The following is a 21,269-nucleotide window of genomic DNA, read 5'->3' on the forward strand; positions in this document are numbered from 1 at the left end:
GGCTATTCTAGGTCTCTTAATTTTCCAAATGAATTTCATAATTGCTTTTTTCTATATTTATGAAGAGTGTCATTGGGGTTTTAATAGGAATTAACTTCAGATTGTATAGTGCTTTTGATAGTATAGCCATTTTGTCAATATCAATTCTGCCTATCCAAGAGCATGAGAGATCTTTACATTTTCTAAGATCCTTTTCAGTTTCTTTTAGTGCTCTATAGATTTCATTGTAGAGGTCTTTCACCTCTTTTGTTAGATTTATTCTGAAATTTATTTTTGAAGCTATTTTGAATGGGGTAGTTTTCCTGGTTTCAGTGGATTCATCACTGATGTATAGGAATGCATTTGATTTATGGGTGTGAATTTTAAATCCTGCTAATGTGCTGAATTAATTTATCATTTCTTGAAATTTTCTGGTGGAATTATTTTAGATCTTCAAAATATAGAGTCATGTCATTTGAAAATAGTGATAGTTTGAGTTCTTCTTTTCCTATTTGTATCCCTTTAATTTCTTTTATCTGTCTAATTGCTCTGGCTAGAGTTTCAAGGTCGATGCGGAATAAATGTGGTGAAAGAGGGCATCCTGTCTTGTTCCAGTTCTTAGAGGGAATACTTCAATTTTTCTCCATTTAGAATGATGTTGGACTTGGGGTTAGCATAGATAGCATTTACAATGTTGAAGTATGTTTCTACTATTCCTAGTTTTGAACATGAAGGGGTGCTGTATTTTGTCAAATCCTTTTTATGAATCTATTGAGATGATCAAATGATTCTTGTCTTTAAATCTATTGATGTGATAGATTATGATTATTGATTTCCATATGTTGAACTAACCCTGCATCCCTGGGATGAACCCAGCTTGATCGTGGTGCACTATCTTTTTAATATGTTTTTGTATGCAATTTGCCAGAATTTTATTAAGAATTTTTATGTCTATGTTCATCAGGGATATTGGTCTGAAGTTTTCTTTCCTTGATGTGACTTTGTTTGATTTTAGTATCAATGTGATACTAGTTTCTAGAATGGTTTTATGGAAGGGTTCCCTCCTTTTCGTTTTCATAGAATAATTTGAGAAGTATTGGTCTTAATTTTTCTTTGGGATCTCTTCTGGGTTCCACTCCTGTGATAGGGAGAGCCACTTCTTAATGCCCTACATCACCTGAGGACACCAGGTTTCCTGTTTTCAGGTTCAGTCTCCAAATAATCTCTCTCACTCCACCCTTCTGAGTTCATGGCCAGATGTCTCTCTCCCAGCAAGTCCTGCAAGCAGTCATATTGGAGGGGTAGGGGTAGAGCCAAGTGGGTTTCTATGACCAGGTGTCCCCTGTATAAACTTCTCTCCATATTTGATTTTCTTCTGGTCACTTAGGCACATTTTATATCATGCAGTGTGTGTTTATTGGGCCTATATTTTGGGCCAAACTCAGGTTTGCCGGGTACTGGCTTCCTCAGCTCCTAGCTCTAGTTCTGAGGCTGCAAAATGGTTCCTTCCTTTATCCTCTGCAAGCTGCCTGGAGAGATGGCGGCTTCTTTCCATGCACAGGGATATTCACGCAGCATGTCCTTGTCCTTCAGTTTTATTGGGCAATTTCCTTGATCATTAAATGCTGCATACCCAGACAGGCCTTGGGCCTGCCAAAAATGAGGGTTCTTTTAATTCTGTTATCCTTCTACTATGCTCATGGAGGGACCTCTCTGGCTTATGCTTTTGGCCTGGCCCTGGAAGTGGTTGTGCTGCTGGGGATTTTTTCTTTATTATATCCAACCTCCTGTGTTCCCGGTTTGCTTTGAATGTCCAGTTTTAAATTCCAGTAAAGTTCGCCACCCCCAACTTTTTTTTTTGTTCACCCACCTTGCAAAGAAGCTTTCCTGTCTCCTTTCTTGGTTTCATACCACAAAGCATCCAGGAAGGTGACCTCCTCTATTCTGCCATCTTGGATGACATCAAAATCCAAAGTTTTATAAGAATACAGTACATGCCAGATTTTGATTTTTCCATTGATAGGTGACTTGTGGTGATTTTACTTATCCAGGTGGGTGTTGGATAGAGTTGAAATAATATCATCTCTAGATTTCTAGAGCTGATCTCAATCTTGATTTTATGACTTATTAATTGAGCAATAAGCTCTCTTATGCCCAATTTATCAAATGGACTCAGATATTAATAATTCCCACTATATAGAATTACAGGAGCAATATAAGCAAATACATTGGAACAATAATATTCATTTTTTTTCTGAGCAATAATATTCTTTATGAGTATAAATTCTAATTCTAATACATTTAGAATTAGAATGTAATTCTTTTTGAAGAATTTCAAAACTTTTTGTCTCTGGGGAAAACTCTAAACATTATAATATGACCCTTTTTTAAAAAAGTATTTTTATTAAAATACCCAGAAAAGCACACATAAATATAGCTTAAAGACTTTAAACAAAGTTAACATACTCATGGTTCTATACATGAATAGTATGTTATTAGTAACTAATATATTCCTGTCAAACCTATTGTAGTAATAAACTCATTCCAATTCCTCACAGGCTACCTCTATCCAAATTTATGATACTTCAGATAAGTTTTGCTATATTTTTAACTTAATGTAAATACATTTGTATGGTATATATAGTTTTAGCTTGACTTTTTCACTCCTTTTATTCATGAAATTCATCTATGTTGTATATGACATTAATTCATTAATTTTTATTGCTGAAACATATTATTTGTATGAATATATCACACTATAAATAAGAAATTATGGATTGCCAGGTGCAGTGGCACACACCTGTAATCCCAGCAGCTTGGGAGGCTGAGACAGGAGAATCAAGAATCCAAAGCCAGCCTTTAGCAACTGTGAGGCTCTAAGCAACTCAGTGAGACACTGTCTCTAAATAAAATACAAAATAAGGCTGGGGACATGACTCAGTGATTGAGTACCCTTGAGTTCAATCCCAGTACAAAAAAAAAAAAAAAGAAATTTTGGATTTTTTTCATGTTTGAAATCATTACAAACAATGCTGCTATTAATGAAAGTTACAGATATCTTTTTGTGAAAATGGATGACTTTATGTTGGGTATGTACTGAGGATTGGAATTTCTTGAGAGTTGGGCATGTGTGTATTTAGTATTATAGATATTTAAACAGATTTTTTGCAAGTTGATTAACAAGTGTATACTCTCACTAGCTTATTTAATTAACTTATTCAATACTTGGTTGTTAGCTTTTCAAATTGAGTCCTTCTGTTGGGTATATAATGGTATCTCTTATTTTTCAATTGCATGTACTGATGACAAGTGATATTGAGCACTCGTTCATTTGTTTAGTGGCTATTCAATTGACTTCTTTTGTGAAGTGTCTATTTTGCTGTCTATATTTCTCTTAGTGATATATTGAAGCTATTTTTATTTTTCATTGGTCCGTTATAGTTTACATAATAGTGGCATTCATTTTGATGTATATATAGAACTCAGAAAACTTAATACCAAAGAACCAACTCATCCAATAAATGGGAAAATGAACTAAATAGTCATTTCTCAAAATAAGACATTCAAATGGCCAACACTTTCATATTCTCGGTAGGAATGTAAATTAGTACAACCACTAAGGAGATTAGTTTGAAGCTATTTTTAAATACATATTCTGAATGCTAATCCTTTTTTTGGTTATTTACATTATAATTTCCTTATTTAATAGGTATTTTGCCCTTTTACTCCTTAATGATATGTTTTTAATAAATGGATGTTTAAATTTAATATGATATTCTGCATTTTAATATTTAATACTATGGTTAGTATATTTTTGCCCTGAGTTTTAAAATAAAAGTATCCTCTCTAAAATCATAAGGTAATGTACCATATTGCCATATGGGAAAATTATTACTATTCCTTTCATAATTTCAATCCACCCACTATGGATGGTGTGTGGAAGAGGTGAATGTCCATATTTTCATATAGATCCAACTAAAACAACACTATTTATTGCAAATGCCAACTTTTTGCCAATGTTATGCAGGTTGCCTTTGATATAAATATAATACTCAAATGCTTATACATTCATGGCTCAAGTTATAGACTCTGATCAGTTTAACTTGCCTGTTATCCTATCTTAGGCCAATATTATATCATTTAAGTTGCTATAGCTTTATAATGAATTTTTATATATGGCAGTGTTGTAAAAGAATAATTACAATAGACAATTAAATAGACAAGATTTTATTTAATACTAATGCAATATGGATCAAGACTCTTGCCATTTTGGGAAAACACTGAACTAATTTCTGTGGAACAAAATGTAGGAGTGATTTTAAGTGCTGAGCTGAGCAAATGGAGAAGTGCTGGAGAATATTAGGGGGTTGTATGATCCATAAGATTAGGCTGTGTTTGCTTATTTGTGTATACTGAAGTGAGGCTCCTACACTACTATAGAGACTAGAAGATAGATGTACTATGTTTCTCAATGACCATCTTTCAGAGATTGTGCTGAGGTCCCTGAGAATGGCATTCCTGAATTATAGATTTTTATTTTTATTTATTTATTTTTTGCTTTCTAAGGCAGAGAATTAGTTTATAATAGCAAGTTTTCTAAATCAGTGTCCTAAGAAAAGGGAGATCAGGGGTTTAAGAAGAAAAAAATATGATTTAGTGATGCTAACTTGCCAAACTTCCCAAAATTCCCTGCTATGGTTTAAATTAAATTTTATTGAATTTGTGGACCAGTTTGTGGAGAATTAACATTTTTATCTTATCAAATCTTTAGATCCATGAATGTCAAATAGCTTTCCATTTATTTAGACCTTTACTTTCTCTCAATATTATATGTGTTTTCAAGGTAGAGAATCTTAGCCTTTTTTCAAGATATTTTCTAAGCATTATTGCAATTCTTATTAATGATATTTTTTAAGATTTCATTTTGTATTTGTTCTGATATGGAGATATGCTTTTGATGTTTTTTCTTGTTCTTGTATCCAAAACTATATGAACTTTACTTATTAATTTGAATAGTTTATTTGATGTATCTATACAGCTTGTGAATTAGTTTTATTTCTCCCTGCCAGTCATTATTCATGTTATTAATTTTCCTCGCCTTATTACACTGTGTACATTCTCTAGTACAATTGGATTATTGTGGACATTTGTTTCTCAATTTAGGAGTCAGGAATAAGGTTTTTAACCAGTCCCCCATTAAGAGTATTTCCTATAAGTTTATTGTAGATGGCTTTCATTCCTAATATTCTAAAAAGGTTTTATTATAACTGCTGAATTTTATCAAATGTTTTTCTGGATCACTTGATATTAGTTTTTTTTTCATTATTGTGTTAATATATCAAAAAAGACAATTGCTTAATTTTTTGATATTAAAATACCTTAATTCCAAAAAAAACCCAATCCTGAATGAGATGTCTAATTTCTTTAAGTATTGCTTAGTTTTCTTTGCTAATGTTCAATATTGATTTAGTTTTCCCATTATTTCCATGAAAGTGGTTGACCTGTATGTTCCTTTCTTATAATATGCTTCCTAAGTTTAAGTATCTGATTGAGCAGGTTTAGGGATTTGCCTAATCCTGGATTACACAAATAGTAGTTTCAAATGAAAATTTGACACACTAATTGACATATAAATTCCCATTTTTATTTGTATTTTTTCGTTTTTTTAAAAATTGATTTTCAAGATTTCCATTTGTCAGTTTCAGTAGTTTACATCTTTCTAGGAATTGGTCTAGTGCATCAAAAAATTGCAACCATATTCATATAAAGTTCATTTGGTACACATGATATCTAATAATATATTATTAATATTTGAAATTGAGGAGATGTGATATAAAACAAGGGATTTCTAACTTCTCTTATAAAAGTTGGTGCTCTGATTTTTGCCCTTTTTTTCCCCCACATATTAACCTCAGTAGAAATCAGGTAACTCTACACTTTTAGCCATAATCTCTTTCACTACCCATTCACATATTTTTAATCTATTTAATAGATTTTATTATGCATAAACATTATAATTTGGGATTTTGTAGATGGATATTTCCAATGCCAAGAGTTAGAATGCTACATAGAGGGATATCTGTTCTCCATGCATTTTCTTTCAGTTAATAGATGTATTAGAACATGGTCCTGATTTAAAAATTAATAGTCTGGGTTGGGGATGTGGCTCAAGCAGTAGCGTGCTCGCCTGGCATGCGCGGGGCGCTGGGTTCGATTCTCAGCACCACATAAAAATAAAATAAAGATGTTGTGTCCACCAAAAACTAAAAAATAAATATTAAAAAGTTCTCTCTCTCTCTCTCTCTCTCTCAAAATCTTAATAGTGACAAATTTCTAGTATGTTGCTTCAGTTAACAGTTTATAAAAACATGCAAAATTGATAACAGCCTATTAAAATATGAAAATGCTGTAATTTTAGTGTCCTGCAGAAATATTTCACTGTGTTCTATATTAAAATTCCATAAAGTTTCAGAATTCTTACATATGGAGGAAATTCTGATTTTTCTGTCAACTGAACTATAAATCCTTACCAATCACACCCATTAATCAGTTTTCAGAGAACTTTCATATTTGTTGATTTCTCTGATCCTTGTAGTGACCTAACCTTGAGGGTTATTATCTTCATTTTATTAGGGGAACATGAACATGTGCCAAGATTAAGAGTTTATTGACAACTGTTAAAAAGTTGGAAAACAGAATAGCTAGGGCAAGATTTCAGGCAGTCTATACTTTAAGACTGGGGATGTGTAAATCAGCAGATTCAAAGATTCTCCAGTATAGTTAATGGCCATGGTAAATTTTCAAGATTTGGAATCTCAGATGTTGAGTATAGAACTTCAAAAGTAATCTTTGCTTCCTATAGGTTTTCCAATTCATCATATATGATTGGTAGGTGTGTAGGTAAGTCATGAAGTAAGAGAAAGTGTTCCAATGGAATAATTGGGAAACAGTTACAATGATGGAATTCAAATTTTAGATGTTCATGCACTTCTTCTAAATTCATGTATTACTCTATTAGACTTTATTAACCTCAAGGGCTAGCAGCCTACCTCAAGGAGTCTAGAGCTTGTAAGGCATAAAACCATAAGGAACAGTAAAACCTCAGACTATCGAGGAATTCCTGGCAATGTGATGAATGCTGGAAAGGACACAGTCCCCTGAACTGCTCCTAGGACTCCACCTGCTCTTTATTTTCTGGTATCCCAATTGAGTAGACTGGAGGGAGCTGGGAATTACAGTTTATTAAGCTACCAAATCACATTAAGTAATAGCCTACAAATAATAACAGCAATGGCAACAACAAAAGGGCCTTTCCATATTTATTCATTAGCACTTTGTAAACTATTAAAAATAATATGGGGGCTGGGGTTGTGGCTCAGCAGTAGAGCGCTTGTCTTGCATGTGCAGAACCCGGGATCGATCCTCAGTACCATGTAAAAAACAAAACAAAACAAAACAAAACAAAACAAAAAAACAAATGAGTGAAATAAAGGTATTGTGTCCAAGTATAAACTAAATATTAAAAAAAATATGGAATTGACTGAAAGATCACAGAAGAACATGCTTCTTCAACTTAAAAATCTCACTACATTTTCAGCATACTCACCATGGGAGAATTTCATTAATAAATCAGACAGTCATGTTTGCTTTTTAAAAAATAAATCTTAACAGGGATGGGGCTGTAGCTCAGTAGCAGAGTGATTGCCTAGCATGCATGAGGCATTGGGGTTCAATCCTTAGGACTGCATAAAAAACTAAATAAGGACATGCTGTCCATCTACAACTATAAAAATAAAATTAAAAAAATAAATCCTGACAAAGAACATACATTCTTTATCTAGAAGTGAAAGTATTTTATGATTTTTTCTTATTGTACTTAATATGGAACTATGATGTCAAATATGATTTCAGATCAAATTATAATAACAAGATTCAAATTTTTATGAACTGGGTCTAGATAAAATATTTAGTAAAGTATATTCAAACTTCTATAATAAGAACAGCTATATATAAAAAACTCAAAAGGGATTCAACACCTATACATCTTGCTGTGGATTATGTAGCAGAAATTAGAAGGCATAACTTTTATGTCAAATGCCCTGCTTAGTAAATGGCATCATGAAAGAGCATGGGCCTGTAGTCATATTAGATCTGAAGTTGAATCTCAGATACTCAATACTGTGGGCTTAGACAAGTTAGTTAACCCATCAAATGTAACTTTGCTCATCTGAAAAAATACACCTTTAGAAGTAAGATCACACAGTTCTTGAGTTCACTTAGGAGATAAAACAGTTGAAGAAGCATGTTCCTCTGTTCTCTTTCAGACAATTCCATATATTATTTATTTTTAATAGTTTAAACAAAAATAAGAGTGATACTTTCTGAGAATCCCTCAGTAATTTTTTTCCCAATACATTGAAATAACATTTTTTCTCTCACTGGATCACATGTTATTGAAGCTATAAGGCCTGCCAATTTATAGTATGTTGCTTCAGTTAACAGTTTATAAAAACATACAAAATTGATAACAAACTTACAAATTGGCTAAACATTAGTTTGTAGGACTCTGCCACTTATCTTCTCTCATCATGCAGTTTATTTTCTTTAAGTTACTTGATATGATTTCCATTTCACTACTGGCAAAATGAAGTTGCATATGCCTTTTAACTTCATGTTTATAATGTAAGAAAGAACCAAAACTGTTTTTCAGAAGGCCCATTACACATAAAATTCATTTGTCTGGGAAGTATAGTATTGGTCGGAAACTGCCATAAAATGAGCTGGACTGTTCCTTGCTGCTTCCCTCTTTTATCAACTCCACTGTGTGCTTCATTGTGTGGCCCATAGTACATAATTGTTTTTCATTAGTGGACATATGCCCAGGAACAATTTATTTCTTAATGTCAATCCTGATGACAAAATTTGGTCTCATATTCTATGAGACTTATATAAATTCAAGGATCACCATATGTATTTCAGTTTTACCTTCCACGTTTGTCAAACTTTCTTCAGTTGCCCTTATCCAAATGTACTTTGGTAGACATTTTTTCATGTTTACCTTGAAAGCTCAACTCAATCAAAGTAATTCAGATAAGAAATGTTCTTGGCATGGATAATGATATGAGATATGAATTAAATGGAAGGGAAAAATCCTCTCCATTGTGGATCTGAGCATGGATAATGGAGTTGTGATTTAGTCCATGAATATTTGTTAGAGTAAGTGATGTGACCTTTAGCTCCTCTTACTGTTGAGCCAAAATGAGAATATAAATAAAAATTATTTTTTCTTATCACCTTGAGAGATGTTATAAATCACTAATTTTGCATTTATGCTTATAATATCTACTTAGCTCTACAAAAGTATGCATTATTTCCTTAAACTTAAGAACTCAGAAAGCATTGAGTAAATGCACATTTTTTTTCTCTAGACAGTTATAATCCTAATGTAGTTGTTCTTCTGACACAGGCAAGTATTATATGTTTTCCCTTGTGTAGAATCTAGGAGGTAAACAACATGAAAACAGAAGGGAGTCTATTAGAGGAAAAGGGGGGTGGGGGACGGGGGAGTGGAAAGGGGATAGATAGGATTAAAGTATCTTATATGCATGTACAAATATAGTGCAATAAAACTAATATTCCATATAACAAAATGCACTAATGTATTTTTAAATTGAGCTTTTCGTCAGTCCCATTAAATATAATTCTTTATACTTGTCTAACAATTTGGGTGTTCATTTAATGATAGGAACCAGCATCTTTGAGGGAATCTAGAGGTGAATGATAATCTTCCCATTGCTTAGCTTCATTCTTTGTAATTCAAATGAAGGCCAATACTTTTATGCAATAAAAAGAAATCCATTAATTCAAACAGTATTTACATGTATGATTATGCTTATATGTATAGTATGTAAGCAAGCAATTCCTAATTCACTCATCTAATTACACTGAGACCAGTAAAAAGCATTGCCCACATTGCAACAAAAGTGACTTAGATTTGATTCATTTAGAGTTTTCTGAGAACAAGATAGGTTTAAGTAATGGAATGTGTTTTTGAAGGACAAATATTTAAATATATTGGAAGATGAAATATCTTTTAGGCTTAATAAGTGCTTTTTGTTTTATAAATCCAAATTATTTTTAATTTTTTTTAGTTACATGTAACATTAGGATTCATTTTGAAATATCTATAAAAGCCTTGGATAACATTTGCTCTAATTCAGTCCCCAGTACTTCCCCTTTCCCTCCCCTTCTCCATTCCTCTGGTCCCTTCCCTCTACTCTAATGATCATTTTGCTCTTGTAATTTTTACTTTTTAATTAGTGTCTTGTGGATATACGTGATGGTGAGATTCACTGTGGTGTATTCCTATATGTACATAGAAAAGTTGGGTCAGATTCATTCCACTGTTCTTCTCTATTCTATCCCTTCTCCCTCCTCCTCAATCCCCTTCATGTAATCCACTGATCTTTATTTTTGATGGGCCCCTCATTTTCTTTTCTCTTTTTTACAGGCAAAAAGAGTAAATGACCATTGGCATTTATTGGAAGATTTGATTTTAAACATGTTCAAACAAAATGTAAAAAATCACAATACTTACATAACTTCAAGTTAACAACACTTTTCAATACATGTTTTTATTATTTATGTCAGTTTTTATAAGATATTGGTATTTTCTTTAATAGACTTAATAATTTGGCTCTAAGTTTCTTCCAGAAGAGCCTTTTTCAGATATGACTTCTGTATTAGTTTGTAATTGCTGCCATAACAAATACCAGACTGGGTAGCTGAAACAATAGAATTTTATTTTCTCAATTTTCTGAGTGTTAGAAAGTCCAATATCAAACCTACTGACTCAATTGATGTCTTCTGAGTCTTTTCTCCTTGGCGTGTAAATGGCTGCCTTCTTCCTGTGTCCTCATGTGGTCATGTGGTCTCTCCTTTACATACTTATTCCTGGTATTTGTGTCCAAATTCTCCTCTTAAAAGGCCACCAGTAAAACTGGATTAGAGACTACTCCAATGGCTTCAATTTTAGACCTTCAAAGAAGGCATTAGCTCTGAATATGATTTCATTTGAGGTAGTGGGTTAGGTGTAGTGCTTCACCAGTAGTTTTGGGGAATACAATTAAACTCACATAATTATTTTGTTCATATTTAGCACATGTAGGTTTTTTTCACATAGATATTTGAATAAATTTCATGATTGATGAGTGAGCAAATTAGAATCTATCATGAACTAAAGATAAATATTGGCCAACTCATACCAGGTTCAATGAATTATCAAAATTTGAGTCATTATTTGGATACAAAGGACACTTTAATAACATTCTTAAAATAGTGTCTTAAGTAGGTTAATCATATATCTAAAATTCTTAATCATTAGTGGTATAGTATTTATAATGGAAAACACGACAGTATACAATGCATCACATTAAAGCATTTTATAATTTTAGCTAGCTATGGTGGCATATGTCTATAATCCCAGCAATTCTAAAGATTAAAACAGGAGGATCAAAAAATTCAAGGTCAGCCTCAGCAAATTAGTGAGACTCTTAGCAACTTAGTAAGACCCTGTCTCAAAGTAAAAGGAATAAAAATGACTGGAGATGTAGCTAATTTCATTGATTTAAGTTGGCTTATCAATCCTCGGTACCAAAAAGTATATATTTTAGAAATTTTTAAAAAATTAAGTAATCTAGAATAGGAGGGGTTTTATTTGGATTTGTAGAATCCTACAAATTTTTCTAATAACATTAATAAATTATAATTTTTCAGCAGTAGGATCAGTTTACCTTTGTTTTTTGCAGCAATACATAGGTGCTCTATGAATTTAAGTCTCCATTTTCTTTCATTTATAAATGCTATAGTTCCTTTGCCCTTTCCCACCTTTATTACAATCTTTATAGGGCTATAGCAAATATACCATGTTTTGACCTTTTATAACTATACAATCTAATAAGGAAGATGGTACAGTTTATAGCTAAGGCATAAGGTTTTCTGTTTGAAGTTATTTTTTTCACAACTAATCTATGAAGCATTATGTTACATGAATCAGTGTATCTGATACATATATAAACTGTTACTAGATTTCACTAAAAGAACTTAAAATATATATTAGGATAAAACCAATTTATTTGTTTGTAATAATTAAATGGTACTATTTTTAAGTTCATTGATTTAAGTTGGCTCATTTCCTGAGGGTGTCTTGCATTTCTATTTCAATGTTATGGTTTTTGTGATAACCTAATGTAATTCAAAAGGAGTTGAGTAGAGAATGAAACTATAAAAAATAAGAAAATCAGTTACATTATGCTGAAAGCAATAACATTTTTATTGACACTTCTGAAGAAAATCTGAAAACTCACTTCTGACTGAGATGCATATGAGTACATGATCATTTTAATATTGTAGTAAAATGTTTATTGCCTACTGTTTACTCATGCGTGGGATTTCCTTTTTGAAGTAGTAGTAGATTAAACAGTGTAAAAAATTATGGAGATATCCAAGTTACCTAAGGATAGATGGATTTTTTTTCATAACTCTAATTACATTTGCATTGTTTGAATCCCATAATAATATCTTCTAAATGAATTGATCCAAATATGCAGCATCAAGATAAGTAGAAACTTGTGAGGCTTATTTTAGATACTGGATATATTTTCCAAAATATGAGTTGTAAACACTTTTATTTTAGTTTTGATTCCATACAAAATAAAGCATTCCACATATTGTGATACCTCTATCTTTAAAGATCCAACAGCGATGAGACATTAATTCTCTTTATATTAAAAAAAATCATAAAAGTTTGAAATTTTAGGCTCTGAAGTGCATCATAAAGGAGTGCAAGTAAATGACATACATTTTTGTCTTTCAAACATGCCCTGTGCATTAAAATCATTATAGTATATATTTCTGACCAAAAAGCATTTGTATTTGGTTTATGTTATACATTAAATTACTGTGTACACTTAAAAATTAGTGACATGCTAAAGGTATGGAGTTCCTATTCAGGGACTATTATGATTTTATCTCAATGTTTTTGAGATAGCACATTTCATAGTCTGTAAGAATATAGATAATTTAAACTTTATATGGTAATATTCTAATTATGCAGAATTTAAATAAGAGTCCTTTTAAGGTCTTTAATTTAATAGTCAGACTTTTATTCTTTGGAGCATTTTTTCAGACCTAAGGAATATACAGAGTTTATAAGTTCTCATTGGAAAATCCCCTTCATGTTTTTAGCATTGACACATAATAGTTGTACATCTTTATGGGGTATAGTATTGTTTTTGTACATATATTGTGTATTGACATTATATAATTTTATGTTTATATCTTTGCTAATGTATTGTTGAGATAGTGGTATAACTGCTTCAGACTGCTTGTAAATTGCTTTTCAAGGAAAGGTGAAAGACTGAAATAATCTGAAAGGCACATTGCTTACCTAATTCAAAGCAGAAGCAGAAAGGGTGTTATTTAAAATCCCCATTATACATAGGAGACTCAAAATCGAATACTTTGTCAAATCATTTATACCATTTTTAATGAAATTCAGTTAAAAATTGTTTACTGATGTGTTCCGTCCTCTCTTCCCCAGGTACTAGGAGATCGATGGGCAAATATCTGTAGGTGGACAGAAGATCGCTGGGTTCTTTTACAAGACATTCTTCTAAAATGGCAGCGTTTTACAGAAGAACAGGTGAGTTATGTGGAAATCATGTCAGTTAAAGACATGGAGAGGTATTAATTTGAAAAAAAAAAAAAAGGTCTATATTTTTTTTAAAGAGAGAGAATGAGAGAATTTTTAATATTTATTTTTTAGTTCTCGGCAGACACAACCTCTGTATGTGGTGCTGAGGATCGAACCCTGGCCACACGCATGCCAGGCGAGCAGGCTACTGCTTGAGCCACATCCCCAGCCCAAAAAGGTCTATTTTTAATAATTATTTTTCTTCTCTGAAATTTCTTTCAGTGCCTTTTTAGTGCGTGGCTTTCAGAAAAAGAAGATGCAATGAACAAGATTCAAACAACTGGTTTTAAGGATCAAAATGAAATGTTATCAAGTCTTCAAAAAATGGCTGTATGTATATTTTAGCCTTCAGTAGTCTTTTAAAAGCTTCGTAGTATATTATTACCATTTTTTGGTATTTTCTATCAAGTCTGAAAGGAAATGTGCATCTTTTTTGCTTACTTTATTCAAAGATGGCATATGTTACTATTTAAAATGGGGAAGTCTGAACATAGATTTTCACATTTGCTTTTCAAACAAAATTGTGCTCATGAAAAAATAAGTATACCTATAATAAAACTTTATTTAAAACATAAAAAGTAATACTAAGAAGTATTTGTGAGCCAAGAGTTCTAAGCATCATCATTGTAAACTGATAAAGTTCATACTCAGAGTAATACAAGTATACAAGAAGTATAAGAGATGATTATTATCACATACATGGGTTAAACCTTATTTTGACCAAAAAGGATAATCAAATGACATTCATTATATGTACCTCATGTATTTTGAGAAATGATATGACATTGGCAGTAACATGACTCCAGGGAAACCTTCATTGACACATCTGGTTTCAGTTGAACAAGATTAAAAAAAATAGAACTCTACAACTTCTTGATCTTTTGGAATTTTATTTCTTTCCAGGAAAGGAGAGGTCAATCTAATATTAGGAACTTAAATTACTAAGTAGAATATTCTAAATTAGAATTTATTTACATTTTAGATATATCAATTTTGTGAAATGCTAATTTGTTATTAGCTACTTAAGAAACAAAATTTTATTATAATAGTTCATGATTTTACCTAAATTAATATACTTTTATTTGTATTGATATTAGATATTATACTTATATTGATGCTTGAATAATTTCTTTAAAGCTAAACTTAAATAAATTTCCCTGGTTATTTTAAATATGTGACATTTTACCAAATATTTATTTGCATTAGATTTTTTTGTTTCATATGTACTGATACTCATTGGGCATTTAATTTAAAATAGGTTTACTTATTGTTACAAGTTAGCTTTTACATAAATCATGGGTCAAAGAATAGATGCTTTTGAAGTGATGCAATGCCTATGGAGTTCAGAAAAGTAGTTTATGTAGTGGAAGATAAGTAAAAAATGTTAGATATATTTAAAAATTTCTTCATCAACTGATGGGGGCCATTGAGAGATTGAAACAATCATGTTTATCTTTTTGTAATACTCTTTGGTAGTAATATTTCTGGTAGTAAGGAGATTAATTAGAAGTTTTGAACTAAGTAGCACTGTAAGTGAGATGAGAAGGGAGACATGACAAATGTTGATGGAATGAATAAAACTTACCATAAGAGAGAGAGATCAAAAATGATACCTATACTTCTAATTTGGGTGATTAGAGTCCTAGAAAGGTTAGTAGACTTAAAAGGAAAATGGATGAGAAATATTTAGAAGGCAAAAATGATAATTATTTGAGTTTTGATAATATTGAGTCCAAAATGTCTTCGGGACATCCAAGTGAAAACATTCATTTCTTTAGCCAACTAGATATATATATACCAGACTCTCAATAATGAATTAATAACTAGATACCTATAAGTAATAGAGAAGATTCAGGGAGAATTTTATAGAGTGACACAATAATTAACAGGGACAAAAACTGAGGGTGCTTCTCAGTTCGGAAAGAAGGGACAGAGGATAAGAAGCTCAGAAAGTAGATTTGATTAATTCAAATAATTCATGGTACAAGAGGGAGGAAAAGAGTGGTATTACAAAATGAGAATATTTTACACAGGTAGAGAGTAGTACACACTGTCATATGCCACAGAGAAGAAATTATAAATTCAGGGACAATTTTTAGCATATCTAGGGGAAAGGATAGTTGGGCTACATATTCTTAAAATATGGATTTTTTTTTTTGAGAGAGAGAGAATATGAGAATTTTTTAAATATTTTATTTTTTTAGTTTCGGCAGACACAACATCTTTCTTTGTATGTGGTGCTGAGGATCGAACCCGGGCCGCACGCATGCCAGGCGAGCGCGCTACCACTTGAGCCACATCCCCAGCCCTAGAATATGGAATTTTGGCAAATATTATTATTCTTGAGCAATATATGGATCCTTTAAGTCAATATTATGGTGAACACTGATTATCAACATATAGTCATGCTGTCTAACTCAGAACCAAGCTATACTGCTGTTCAAATGCAGAACCATAGTTAATCATAATGGAAATGCAAAAGCCTCATTCAGTTGTAGTCTCCATTAATATAGGCACTCTGCCCCTTTGTTTACAATTGTATCCTTAATGTTAAGAATGGTGACTTACACAAAGTAAACCTTCAAGAAATATTTACTTGATAGAACCTGTCAGGGAAACCTCATCTTCACAAGGATGAGAGATCAAGAAATACACAATGGGCAGACTTTTTAAAAGGCAACACTTAGTTGTTCTTCCAGTTAACTATTGCTGTGTAACAGATACTTTAAAAGTTTTAGCTTAAAATGAACTTTTTATTATGTTCATGGATTTTGTTGGTCAGTAATTTAGAGGACATATAGAGAATGGCTCATCTTTGCTTCACAATTGTGGGACTTGACTGGAATACCTACATGACTGGACTCTAGAATCATCTGAAAGTGTTCATTCACTCATACCATCAGGCTCCTGTGTTGGATGCTTTGACTTCTGGAGCTGCTCACCAAAACATGTTCCCTCAGACTTCTCATGTTGTTTGGCCATATCACAGCATGGAGGCCTTAAATTAGTTAGAATTCACAAATGGAGACTAAGGACTCAAAGCAGCATTGTTTCTGTAAACCAAACTTAAACTTCATATAGCGTTAATACTACCATACTCTTCTGGTAGAAATAAACATAAGCCTGCTTAGATTCAAGGGAGAGGAAATAGTATTCCATATCTTCATGGAGAAGCACCAAGGTCAAATCATCGTAGAGCATCTTGAACAATTTTTTTTTAAAAAAACATATCTGGAAAATACCACATGCTAAAAACATTTTGTGATAATAAATTCATAATTTCACTACATAGTGCAGGTTGCTATGTAAATCATTGATTAAATTTACCAATCAAGAATGTTGTTCTTAGGAAGCAACATATTGACAAAATCCAATTATAGTAAAACTAGAAGGAATTTTGAAAATGATCTAGCTTATCTCTGATCCAATTACAAGTCTAAAGTTCCTTGGGATCAGCTACTCGGGTTATGTCTAAAGAGGAAAATGAGGTCCAGAAAGAAACATATGGCAGATACCAGTTATTATATAACATTAGTAGCAGAGTTAAAAGGAGCACTAAGACATCCAGATTCTAGCCCAGGCCTTTCAACCCATTTTAAAACTCCTCATATCATTTGATTTCTTAGAAAAAATTAACCGCAATTGAGAACTCTCATTTCTAACAATCATGTGCCACTATTTGGACATTTTCACTACTAAAAGATTTTGTCATCCTCGGAACCATGAAGAGACAGTCTCTCTTAGCAAAATCTCAATAATTTTTCAATATGATTAAAATTCACACTATGTCACCTTAGTTGTGAACAAAGTAAAAATATGTTTTGTATAAGTCTTACCATTTGATAGTTAAGCCAATTAACAAAACCTGACAGCTGGTCTAGAATTTGAGGTAAAATTCCCCTGCTGACTCAGGCAGTGAATAAGAATTTAATGTTCATTAAAATATGTCACAGTCTAAGACCCAAAACAGGTACCATCTGTCACTCATTTCTACTATATACCTGGGTATAGATACAGTAGCTAAAACTCTCTTTTATTTACATCAGAGTAATTTGTTTTAAAATATTATTATTAATAACCCATGGGATTGCCTCCTATTTTTCACAAGGAATGTGAGGTAAGGAATTTGATATTCCATTTCTTCTAGATCTGTGGGATTCATATCTATGGCATGTAGATCTATTATTTTTATGATTAGATCTATTTTGGGGGGTGTAAAGGAGACAAAGGAGAAAAGGAACTTTGGCCTTTAAGAGGTGAATTAGAAGACTTACAGAATCATGTAAGTTATGGGAAGACCCAAATGCAGAATACATCTGTTTCTGGAGAATGTTGGTATTGCTAAAGAAGGATAACTCTGGGGAAGCATGGTGATCTAGGAAAGTTAAAACAGATAATAATATTAAACACATAAAGAATTATTTCCAGTGTAATAAAAATATGTCTTGGCACTATTCTCTGAGGCATACTACTTATGATAATAGAGTGAAGGTTTCCTGGGTCTTTTGTAAGTATACATTATTTTATTCACTTCAATTAATCTTCTAAACTTGACCAGAAAGAACTTGTCTATTTTTGTCTTATTGAACAAGTTATCTTTCTCTTCTTTATCTCCTACTGACCCAGTCTGATTTATTAACTGTAGCTTCCTTCCTTCTATGTAAGGGCTATGGCAATACTGTACTCTTCACTGGCTGTGGAATCAAGTGACAGGATTAGAGTGCTTATGGGAATTCAACAAGTCCCTGTTGATAATCCTCATCTCCTGTAATGGCCTTCAAAGAATTTATACACATAGAATCAGTGTTTTATAAAGTGTGATCCCCAGACCAGCAGCATAAACATTACCTGGAAACTTATGAGAAATGCAAATTTGTTTGCATACAAAAACATTTTTAAAAAAGATAGTGTGCGATGATCAAATGGGGTTCATCCCAGGGATGCAAGTTTGGTTCAACATACGGAAATCAATAAATGTAATTCCTCACATCAATAGACTTTAAAGACAAGAATCATATGATCATCTCAATAGATACAGAAAAAGCATTTGACAAAATACAGCATACTTTCATGTTAAAAACACTGTAGAAACTAGGGATAGTAGGAACATACCTCAACATTGTAAAAGCTATCTGTGCTAAATTCAAGGCCAATATCATTCTAAATGGAGAAAAATTGGAATTATTCCCTCTAAAAACTGCGACAGTTCCCCACTTCTATCCAACATAGTTCTTAAAACTCTAGCCAGAGCATTTAGACAAAAGAAATTAAAGGGATATGAACAGGAAAAGAAGAACTATCATTATTTACTGATGACATGATTCTATATTTAGAGGATCCAAAAAATTTCACCAGAAAACTTCTAGAATTACTAAATGAATTTAACAAAGCAGCAGGATATAAAATCAGTACCCATAAATCAAATGCATTTCTATACATCAGTAATGAAAGAGAATTTAGGAAAGCTATCCCATTCACCATAGCCTAAAAAAATACTTAGGAATTAATGTAACAAAAGAAGGGAAAGACTTCTATGACAAAAACTATAGAAAACTAAAGAAAGAATTGAAGGAAACCTCAGAAGATAGAAAGACCTCCTATTTTCTTGGATAGGAAGGATAAATAGTCAAAATGACCATACTACCAAAAGTGTTATACAGATTTAATGCAATTCCAATTAAAATCCCAACAACATTCCTCATAAAATAGAAAAAGCAATCTTTAAATTCATTTGGAAAAATAAAAGATCAGAATATCCAGAGCCATCCTTAGCAAGAAGAGTGAAGCAGAAGGCATCACAATACCAGATCTTGCACTATAACATAGTGCTATAGTAACAAAAATGGCATGGGAGAATAGAAGAGAGACAAACCCACATAAATATAATTATCTCAAACTACACAAACGTGCTAAAAATATACATTAGTGCTGGGAAAAATTAGAAATCCATATGCAGCAAAATAAAATTAAATCCCTATATCTCACCATGCACAAAACTCAACTCAGTGGATCAAGGTCCTAGGAATTAGACCAGAGATCCTGTGCCTAATAGAAGACAAAATAGGCCCAAATCTTCATATTGGATTAGGTCCTTACTTCCTTAACATGACACCTAAAATGTCAAGAATCAATAAATGGGATGGGTTCAAACTAAAAAGCTGCTTATTAGCAAAGGAAGCAATCAAGAATATAAAGAGAAAGCATACAGAGTGGGAGAAAATCTTTACCACAAGCACATCAGATACAGCACTTATCTCCAGGATATATAAAGATTTCAAAAAACTTATCACCACAAAAACAAACCACCCAATTAATAAATGGTCTAAGGAACTGAACAGATGCTTTTCAGGCGATATACAGATGATCAAAAAATATATGAAAATACGTTCAACATCTCCAGCAATAAAAGAAATGCAAATCAACACTGATTTCATCTCACTACAGTCAGAATGGCAGTTTTTAAGAATACAAGCACTGATAAGTGTTGGTAAGGATGTGGAAGAAAAGGTGCATTGCTGGTGGGACTACAAATTGGTGCAAACACTCTGGAAAGCAGTATGGAGATTCCTCAGAAAACTTGGAATGGAACCACCATCTGATCCAGCTACCCCACTCTTCTGTCTGTAACCAAAGGACTCAAAATCAGCATATTACAATGACACAGCCAGTTCAATGTTTATGGCAGCTTAATTTACAATAGCTAAGCTATGGAACCAACCTAGATACCCTTCAATGGATGATTGGATAAGGAAACTGATATGTATACACAATGGACTATTACTCAGCATTAAAAGAGAATAAATTTATGGCCTTTTCAGGTAAATGGATGGAGTTTGAGAATATTATGCTAAGCAAAGTAAGCCAATCCCAAAAAACCAAAGGCCAAATGTTTTCTCTGATCAGTGGATGCTGATCCCTAACGGGGGAGGGTAAAGGAAGAATGGAAGAACTTTGAATTGGACAGAGGGTATTGAGAGAAGGGGAGGAGGCACGAAGGTAGGAAAGATGATGGTACGAGATGGGCATCATTACCCTAGGTACAGGTACCATTGCACAAATGGTGTGACTCTACATTGTGTACAACTAGAGAAATGAAAAGTTGTGCTCCATTTATGTGCAATGAATTGAAATGCATTCTGCTGTCACGTATTAGAACAAATAATAAGAGAAATGCAAATTTGTGGGCTTATTCCAAGCTTGCTGACATAGAAACATTAGAGGTAGCACCTAGCAATCTGCATTTTAACATCTTTTGGGCGATTCTAACGTTCTCTTAACTTGAGAAACCCTAAATAAGACTAATCTACTTAAGTTCAATAACTGGTGATTAGAGCAAAGTGAAGTACTTCTTCCATTTAGATAAGTAATTACAGATTGAGCTGATAAAATTCATTTTTCTAGTGTAGTAAATATTATCTTGGCATTATTCTCTAAGGCATACTCCATATGATAATAGGGTGAAGGTTTCCTGGGCCTTTTATAAGTATATATTTGTTTTTCCCACTTCAATTCATCTTCTAACCTTGACAAGATAGAA

General features: G+C 32.5%; 1 protein-coding gene across 3 annotated transcripts in view; it reads left to right on the plus strand.

The window, feature by feature from the left end:
* The window catches only part of Dmd (dystrophin), a 2,014,880-nt gene that overhangs the window by 573,266 nt on the left and 1,420,345 nt on the right, over positions 1–21,269 (plus strand). For all 3 annotated transcript variants that reach the window (XM_077794046.1, XM_077794047.1, XM_077794048.1), the window contains 2 exons: positions 13,580–13,681; positions 13,955–14,062. In XM_077794046.1, coding sequence (XP_077650172.1) covers positions 13,580–13,681; positions 13,955–14,062 — 210 coding nt within the window. The remainder of the gene's footprint in view (positions 1–13,579; positions 13,682–13,954; positions 14,063–21,269) is intronic.

Source organism: Urocitellus parryii, chromosome X, assembly GCF_045843805.1.
Source record: "Urocitellus parryii isolate mUroPar1 chromosome X, mUroPar1.hap1, whole genome shotgun sequence".
NCBI classification, from domain to species: Eukaryota; Metazoa; Chordata; class Mammalia; order Rodentia; family Sciuridae; genus Urocitellus; species Urocitellus parryii.